Source organism: Sclerotinia sclerotiorum, genomic scaffold, assembly GCF_000146945.2.
Source record: "Sclerotinia sclerotiorum 1980 UF-70 scaffold_24 genomic scaffold, whole genome shotgun sequence".
In the NCBI taxonomy this organism is placed as follows: domain Eukaryota; kingdom Fungi; phylum Ascomycota; class Leotiomycetes; order Helotiales; family Sclerotiniaceae; genus Sclerotinia; species Sclerotinia sclerotiorum.
In genome coordinates, this window is record NW_001820812.1 from 43,463 (window position 1) to 52,808 (window position 9,346).

At 43.3% G+C, this 9,346-nt stretch overlaps 3 protein-coding genes across 3 annotated transcripts; all 3 read left to right on the plus strand.

Moving 5' to 3' along the window:
• Nucleotides 1-1,834: 1,834 nt before the first annotated feature.
• SS1G_13201 (predicted protein) lies at nucleotides 1,835-2,017 on the plus strand (the record flags this gene model as incomplete). Its single annotated transcript, XM_001585635.1, has 1 exon — nucleotides 1,835-2,017. One exon carries the CDS (start codon nucleotides 1,835-1,837, stop codon nucleotides 2,015-2,017), a length of 183 nt encoding a protein of 60 aa, XP_001585685.1.
• Nucleotides 2,018-3,261: 1,244 nt separating this feature from the next.
• On the plus strand, nucleotides 3,262-6,734 carry SS1G_13202 (hypothetical protein; the record flags this gene model as incomplete). Its single annotated transcript, XM_001585636.1, has 3 exons — nucleotides 3,262-3,293; nucleotides 3,360-3,634; nucleotides 3,685-6,734. 3 exons carry the CDS (start codon nucleotides 3,262-3,264, stop codon nucleotides 6,732-6,734), a joined length of 3,357 nt encoding a protein of 1,118 aa, XP_001585686.1.
• Nucleotides 6,735-7,692: 958 nt separating this feature from the next.
• On the plus strand, nucleotides 7,693-9,237 carry SS1G_13203 (hypothetical protein; the record flags this gene model as incomplete). Its single annotated transcript, XM_001585637.1, has 3 exons — nucleotides 7,693-7,836; nucleotides 8,036-8,167; nucleotides 8,467-9,237. The coding sequence occupies 3 exons, from the start codon at nucleotides 7,693-7,695 to the stop codon at nucleotides 9,235-9,237; spliced, it is 1,047 nt and encodes a 348-aa protein (XP_001585687.1).
• Between the last annotated feature and the right edge of the window lie 109 nt (nucleotides 9,238-9,346).

The window sequence follows — 9,346 nt, forward strand, 5'->3', positions numbered from 1 at the left end:
ACCAAGACACGCACCAAGTACTGGCAAATCCTTCAAGATATTTATATAAGGCGGCGACAGGTCATTGGTCCGTTCATTCTACTCATGGATCTATATTGATGTAGGAATATCTTCATTACTCCACTATCTACCTGGTGTACCTAGGTATTTGGTTAAGAATGTCGAAATTGCACTGTCCTTCAAGGAGTCTTTGAATGATAAGTAGGTGAAATGGAATGTGAATATCTGCCTTTGGATATTTAGCAATGCAAATGACAGAATGGGGAAAGAGAGTCAGCAGTTAGCAGTTGGTACTTTATTATCGCTGAATATCTATCTCTTACCTCGTACCTCCTACCTCCAACATCCTATATCCTATCTTTTACCATTTATTATATACCTCATACTTCATATTTTCTATTTTCTACTTTGTAAGATCTTCCCTTCTACCTTCTACCTCCTACCTTTTTATCTTTTAGGTTCTACTTCCCATCTCCTACCTCTTCCCTCTTCCCTCTTCCTCTACCTACCACTGATATTAGATACTTACCTTACTCCATAGATCATCCCCACAGTGCAATATCTCCCCGCATTTGGTATTACTCCGTAGTATCAATTCAGGCCCAGATGATAAAACACCAATCAATCCATCCAGTCAACTCAACCAACCTAATAATCAATTATTGGTGGGTTCCTATCTTAAATCTTAAAAGAGTTAAATTTTGGGGAAATTTAAGGATATTTAATTGGGATTTGAAGTGAAATTTCCCGATTCGGTTCTTTGATCTTCATGCGGGCCCAGAAATGTATAATGAAGCTGTGTGTAACAGCTCTGGTTGGGCCGTCGGTCAATATAACTGCCGTCAAAATCAGGCGATGGACATGTCAGAATGCCAAAAAGCATACGATGATTAAAATGAATCTAGACAAGAAGAAAAGAAGAAAAGAAGACTAAAAATTACTCTAAAGAAGAAGGAATGATATAGATCTAGAGGACGCCCACTTTGTACGAACATTTCACATTTCACCTTTCGCATTTCGCATTTCGCATTTCACATTTTCTAATTGATGCGATCTGTTGCTGTAACCTCATCTCAGAAAGGGCCTGCCTGCTTGCTTGCATTTCTCCGTCCCTTTCCCATTGAACAATTATCTCCCTCCCTCCCTCCATCCCTCAGTCATACCCTTTCGCAAATGCAATGCACCTGGCAGCCACATCTTAGCCCCTCGTTACCATGAACTCATCGAACTTTACCATAGGTTCACTAGAAAAGTCTGACGTTGAGAAATGTTCTAACTTCACTTCAGCCCAATATGATTCGTTACTCATGGAAAAAGCTAGTTCGAGGAGGCTTGTCGGTAGGTATGAGTGTTCGAGTGAGAATGAAAGAAAATGAGAAAGGAAACACAAGTTACTTTTCGTAAGTACAAGATTTAATATGGTCGTTTTATCCAAGATTTCCTAGGCTTTTATTGTCCTCCATCATAATTCCAGAAACGAAAAAGCAGATACACCAAGTCGATCATCGATCATCGATACCAAGCAACAAATAGCCAACCGTACAAGAAGAGGACGAACGTTGTACAATCAGAGTATCCAAGGTTCGAAACTTCGCATACGAAATTGGTCTGAATTCGGGGTAAAGGACCTGTTCCACACTGTGAGAGAGTCATTTATTCCTAGAGACAATACCGCTGGCTGTGCTATCATATCCAAAATATCTCAAACCTCTCTTCGCAGCTCGACAAGGTCATTGGATTTATTTCACCCGTTTGAAGCCTCGGAAGTAACATAATCCCGCGTCCGGTTATTATTAATTACCATTCGAATGGGAACCCTTTCTATGCCGAGTTCATGCATGGCATGAGCAGGAATCGACAAAGCGTGAAAGAGGATAAGAAAGGAAGAAAGGAGGAAGAAGAGAAGGAGAAAAGAGAGAGGGATTCCGCAAGAGACAGAGAGAGAGAGAGAGAGTGTGTGTGTGTGTGTGTGAGAGAGAGTTGTCTGAGAGGGAGTCTGAGAGAGGTAGACTCTTGAGAAGAAGAGAGACATCGAGAGAGAAGAAAGGGTGTACATTGTCCATATCGGCACATTATCATCCGCGATTCGACTGTTAAAAGTTCACCCGCCGTTATACCGTTCTGCAGCTCTTCTGCACTTCATTCTATATTCCCGTATTTTAAGGTTCTACCTTCTTCTGGACTTGGACCGGTTCACGATTCACGATCGCATTGCAAGGAAGAGTTCTCTACCGTGCATTGTTTCAAGGACTTTTAATCATCGGTCATTTATTGGCCGTTCTTGTTCAATCTTCTTCAACTTTTTAACTTTCTACAGAGTACAGTAGTAATCATCGAAAGGACCCAAGTAAATATCAACCCGTTTGATTTGCTCGGTTTTGGAGAGTGTCCGAGGGAAAAAGAGGAGCCCACGTACTTTACATAGCGACTGACAAGGTTAGTATAATTTTCCCTTGGCCCCCGGAAGAGGGACTTCTTGCCCACACTACCTAAACTTTTTGGCAATATTTGCTCTATTGCGACCCTAAGTAGGTACGCTAACTCCCGCTATGCCACACAGGACCACACAGGACCATACAGATCATACAGATCATTTCGATAATTTCAAATTTTGATGAAAATGACAACAAACTTACAGCATTAGATGAAAAAAAAAGAGGACAAAGCTGAACTTGGGTTTAATATACTTTTTTATTGGTAATTCGATTCGATTCGATTTCTTCATTTATTTTGATACATACATACATCTATCCATACACTCATACACCCATACATCCATACATCCATACATACATTATTCATTCATTCACTCGAATCTCGACTCTTGATCACTACTCCTCCAACTGTCCCTTCAAATTTCAACATCAAACAAAGATCGACCCAGTACCATCCATTCACTTGATTCAAATATGTCAGCAATTCAATTTTGAGGTGCCTCAAACCTTTCAAGGTCCCACATCTCCCGATTCGCCTCTACCGCCCGCCACACCATATCACACACTTTTTGGTACATGCGATAACACCATGATCGAGAATTCACACGACGCTAATAATTTCAATTCCACCACTATCTGCGTACACCACCATATCTGTGATAATTCTCATACTATCTAAAATCAATTGACAACCGAAATTAAAGAAGCTGGCGCATCTGTCCACGGCAACCCCCTCATCGAAGTTTTTGAAAGAAAGATACCGCCGCCATACTTGGTGTGTGGTTGGCAAGATCAAGGTCAAGGTCAAGGACGATCCCTCGTCACCATGATTTGGTACCTCCTTTATCCATTTAGAGGGTAAGTGATTTAATTAATGATCAAGCTTGTCCGGAGCTCGTAACTCTAATCATGCTTGTCTGTCAGAACTACGGAACCTCCAGATCTTGATCATAAACATCCTATTCGAGACCGATTTACTCGTTTTGGATACAATGTCGCAAAGCATTCAGTCGCCGCAATCACTATCTCTGCTATCGTCGCAACATTACTCATCTACCCCTTCCCATTCCTGTTCACGAATGACTTTACAAGTGGCGCATCAAATCTACCACACCATGTCTGGTCTTCAGCGCAACCCCTCAAGGCATTGGACGATACCAGGAAACCGGATGTGGTTATGCGATCGATTTGGGTACATGGTGTGTTATTTTCTCGGATCGTGAAGGAAGGGAGGCTAATACTGGGATAGGGAGCTATATGAAGGCCTTACAATCAGATGTTCTCCAAGCAGCATTGGAGATACAGGATAATATTTTGGGCCCCACTGTCGACTTTAACCCTCGCAGAGCACTTAACCAAGTCCAGATTGACGATACACAGAATGAAATGTCAGTAGGTACCCGGGACGCCCTTCACGCAGTCAATGGTCTATCAAACTCATCTTGGTTCTTTCATTCCCCTCTACAATATTGGTCATGCTCGAAGGATGCTATCTCAGCCGATGACGACATCATAATGACAGTCAACAAAAATCTACACCAATCAACCTCGGTCAATATTACCCTGAGACATTCTATTGTCTTCAGTGGCAAGCGCTTTGAGGACCACCGGTTAGTGGCTGCAGATGCATTGGTCATAACCTTAGCTCACATGCTGGATTCCCCAGTCGGGAAATATTGGGAACGAAGAGCAGCTCAATTAGCAGCCAAGGGATCCGACAAGTGGCGCCTAATTCCTTCTGATGGTCGTTCCATAACAAGCACCCCCTACGAATTTTTGTTTCAGCCCACTGCCACTTGGGAATTCCTTGCATTGGCCGTCGCGTATGCCATGGGCGCATGGTGGTTTGTAGCAACTTTATGGGGTTTGCGAGCTCTCAAATCAAGACTGGGTCTTCTCATTGCCGCCACTACTCAATTGGCATTTACATTTACTTCGACATTCACAATCTGCGCTATTGTCAAAACCGATCTATCTATGATCCCAAGAGAATACTACCCTTTAATTGTGGTTTTTTGCGGTACCGAAAACATGCTTCAACTTGTCAGAGCTGTTATCATCACGCCCTCTTCACATCACCCGACTCTTAGGTCAGCGGAAGCTTTTGGAAAGAATGGTCATATATTCCTTGCAAACACAGGCCAAAGACTTTTATTCTTGTGGATTGTATCAAAACTTGGAGGCGAGGGACTGGCTACTTTCTGTCGATTTGCTACGCTTGCATTAGTTTTTGATTTCTTCTATCTACTAATGTTCTTTGCTCCTGTCCTAAGCATTGATGTGCGAAGGCCTCAACTGAATGACACGTTGTCGGCTTCTCGGGAACGACGTTATTCATCACCAGAGAGACCATCTCCCAAACCATGGGTAGATTTCATCCTTCATGGGGGAAGAATGCCTTCGACTCGTATGGTCGGTACCTTGGTACTCATTTTTGCAGTGCTAATATGCCAGTGGCACTTCGACGAAGGCATTTTACAAAGCAGCAAACATTTATTGCGCACAGCATCGACAGCTTCTTCATCAGTTCTAGAGGTCGACATTCATCAAGCTAGAACTCCGACTGCCTGGCTTCGATTACAAGATCATGAAACTGTCCATGAACTTATAAGCATTATCAAACCGCATGCTCATAGTTTTGTTGCTCAAGTTTATGATCCTCTAGTTTTTGTATTGAACGGCTCAGACCGAACTCCAAATACACTTGGTGTCAGATCATTTCTCCCGGCGTTCTATGACTTTATCGAAAATCAGTCCCTCCACTTTCTCTTGTTTGTTTTCATCACTGGCGTGGCTGTCAATCAATTCATCAAATATCTTTTGTCTGATGAACCATCTGACGATGAAAACCACGAAGGTCACGGTGATGAACCCCTATTATCGGTTAAAACATTTGGCTCTGGTCATGCTCTGGATGTTGTCCTAATGACAGCTTCTCGAGATGGAATTATCGTTTCAGTCGGTCTGGACAGATGGATCCGTGTTTGGAATGCACAGCATGCTGGCAGGAGTTATGTAGTTGAAGATCCCGGATCCAATATTGATCCATTTCCTGTTTTAGCCATGGCCATCGACAACGATTCCAACTGGCTCGCGATACTTTCGAAGAAAATGGTCGCCTTGTGGAATATCCCCGAACGAAGATGGGGCCCGACAATGGCCGTAGATGTCAAAGGACGAACACCAGAGGCTTTTTTCTTCAGCCACAATGAGGTTGAACTGATCGATCCAGTTATCATCGTGCGCCATAATGGTCTGATGACAGAACTTCACATGGAAGATGATGTTGCGAAGGAATTACAGATATGTCGCACCCCACTCGTTTGTGTTGAGCCACATCTAGAGAAAGTCGTTACAAATGGCTGCGTACCGCCTCCAAAAATCATCACTGCATCAAAACGTGGGTGTGTCCATGTTGCGGTTCAAGAAACCTCTGGTTGGGTCTCATATGATCTCAGGCTTCCTTGGGTATCAGACGACAAAGATGTCAATTCCATCCTTCCATTACCGGCATTGTCTTCCTTCCTGGCTATACGCGACCACAGTGTTGATCTTGTCGACATTTATACTCATAATGTGACTCATTCCTTTGTTACTGAGAATATCAAGCCTGGAACACTACAATGTGTTCATTCGACAAGACGCAGGCCACAATGTGGTTCGGTCGGGTTGGGTTCATTTTCATTTATGTATACTTGCATAGAGACCGGCAATCTTATGATGCAATCGTATTTGCCTAGCAGGGAAGGCGATACTATATGCTTCCGCGACCCTGATAAACCAGGTTCTAAAACATGCTGTTTATGGCGCGAGACGGTAGAGCGGAGGTATAGCATTGAGAATCCGGGTGATTGGCAAGCACTTCAATCAGGCTATGTGGTAGGTGTGCGGAAGTTGCAGGATCAAAACAAACAAGCGACGGGCAATCAACTTTCGGGATCTATTGGAGGTGGTGGGCTTCGACGACGTGGTGTTTCTGACAGGAAATCCCATAATGGCCATCCGGAAGGAAAAAATGATGGCTGGGAGGTTTGGAGTTTGGGATCGAGGGGGGATGAGACATCGGTGCCATTAAATTCAGTATACGATCAGGTCTTGCTCGTTGGTAAACTTGGTCCCGTCACGAAAGTCGGTACGAATAGTATCGTTGTTGCATTGGGAAATATCGTCAAACTTATCACTGTCGGTCACGAACGTTATGATCGCGTTGGTAATGAATCTGATGAAACCTTCGTAGGCATGGCACCTGTTGCGAATAGGAGGAAGCGACCTGTTCTTACTCGAAAGAGAACAGACTGATATGCAAAATCTTTATATCCTTTTTAAGATATCATTTATGTTTATTTGCGATTTGCATCGGGGAGGGAAGGATGATACCCATTACATGGACAAAAAGGCGTTTCCGAAATGGATTGATACAGGCTTTTCCATGGACCAGAAAGTGGCGTTCATGGATGAATATGTTTTTTTTTCACTTTTTTTATTGGGCGATTACAAGGCGTTGGTGGATATAGTGGCATCTATGCCAACAAATTTAAGAGGCCATGGTTACGGTGAATGTTAAGCTTTTAGGCATGCCAAGCTCAAATTTATTGATGCATTCTTTCGTGATCAAAATCAAAATCCAGCAGGCTTGCTTGAATGGGATGGAGATGGATCTGTTAAGAGTAGCCTGCAATCGGTAGTTAGCTAGCTGCCAACGGCTATTGACATTGAAGTAAAAAAAAACATCATAATTAGTTGATATACATCGTGAATGGGGTAAAGTGACAATGATAATGACTTGAGCAGTGATATGATTCTCAAAATAAGACTAACAATTAAGATTCTAATGAGATTCCAACCACAGGCAACGAACTGTGTGAAAGATCATCATGAACATCTATCTAGCCTACGCCTTGTATTAAGTTTCAACGAAGCTTACTACCAAAATCCATGTTCCTTCTCTAAAGTTCCTAGCTAATGAATTGATTGACAGCGGGAACTCCCTTTTGCTTTTCTAGCTACTCGGGTTATCCTATCCTGTTTCGTCTAGTAGGCGTACTAGGTAGGTAGGGAGGTACAGTAGGAACATAACCCCTCCCCTCTCTCTTATCGTTCCTCGCGCATTCTTATCCTTATCGCATTCTCCGCTTCCCGCTCATTTTCAAAATTCGCGACACCAACATCACATCACATCACATCGCGACTTACCTTATCCAACTTAATCGTTAGACTGTGTTGCGCACCATCGGGGAAGCATCAATTAATCAGTATTATGTCTATACTTGATTATTTCGATTATTTCAATTACGTTAATAATTGGACGCTCGCAGCGCTAGGAATTGGAATTGCGCTTCTGCTACCTGGAATTATGGGGTTTTTGGGGTTGGGGGGAAATAAGTTTGTGGTTAAGGGGAAGGTAAGCCAAAGCCAGTCTTATGATTTTTTCCTTCTCTTTTTCTTTGGCTGGTGGATTGCTTATTTTCTACTTATCTCTTCTCTCCTGATGTACTACTTCTTTCTCTTTCTCTCCCTAGGCTTAAATTGCTAGAGTAGATGAAGGGAATATATAATATGATATAATATGATATGTGTGCTAATTTATTATATGATGGTAGACTGTCCTTCTGACGGGCGCTTCGGAGGGAATGGGGAAGAGTGTTGCGATTCAGTTGGCGCGGAAGGGGGCGAATGTTATTAATGTGGCGAGGAATGTGGGGAAATTGGAGATGGCTTTGCGGGAGATTGAGGTGAGTTTTGGGGGGTGGTCGTGTGTTTCTTTTTTCTTTGGGAGGGCCTGGTTTAGGGGGGGAGAAGGTGAGGGGAGGGAAAGGGGGGAGGAAGGATTCGGCATTGAATGGCGAGAACTGCAATTGGGCGGCACAATTGTAGATGAGGAAATAGGGAGAGCATTTGATAAGATGGACGAGGTTGAGGAATTGGTGAAGGAGAAGGTGGAATGAGCAGGAGAAAATGATGAGTGGGCGATTGGGAAGGGGGACGACTTTATGTTTGCCAAAGTTTTGATGAGCTCAATTAACATTCACAGGCCGCAGCTCTCTTCCCATCTACCCAATTCTTCCACTACATCTCTGCCGACGTTTCTATCCCAACTGAAGCTGCACGTATACTCGAAGAAGCCATAAAACTCAATTCCTCTACGCCTCCTGACATTGTCTGGTGTATCGCCGGTACATCTACACCTGGTTTCTTCCTCGAAACTACTCCCCAAAAACTACGCACACAAATGGATATCAACTATTGGTCTTGTGCAGACATGGCACATTGTGTTTTGAAATCCTGGCTCTCTACACCAAACGTGGAAAAGAAAGAAAGACATTTAATTTTCACTAGTAGTGTTGTGGCTTTTTATTCCATCGTGGGTTACACATCATATTCACCCGCTAAAGCAGCCATCAAGAGTTTAAGCGATACTTTATATCAAGAAGTCCTCATGTATCCCAATCCTCCTCAAATCCATACAGTTTTCCCCGGCACAATAGCAAGTCCAGGATTAGAAATTGAAAACCAAGGAAAACCGGAAGTTACACATCTTTTGGAAGAGACAGATCCAATACAAACACCAGATGAAGTCGCGAGTAATGCGATTAAGGGACTGGAAAGAGGAGAGTATTTGATTACAGTAGGTTGGTTGGGAAGTATGATGAGAGCTTGTGCTTGGGGTGGAAGTAAGAGGGGAAACTGGGTGTTGGATACGTTGATAACTTGGGGCACGAGTGTGATTTGGGGATTTGTAGGGAGTGATTTGGATGGGAAGGTTAGGAAGTGGGGGGAGACGAAGGGGTTCGCGAGGGGTTGAGTATTAAGTTGAGATGGCTAGGCAGTGATCTTGTGATGGGCCAAACTAATATTGGGTTAGTGGAAAGCAATGATTTCTAAGGAAAGGGCTGTATGCGACTCGTATATTT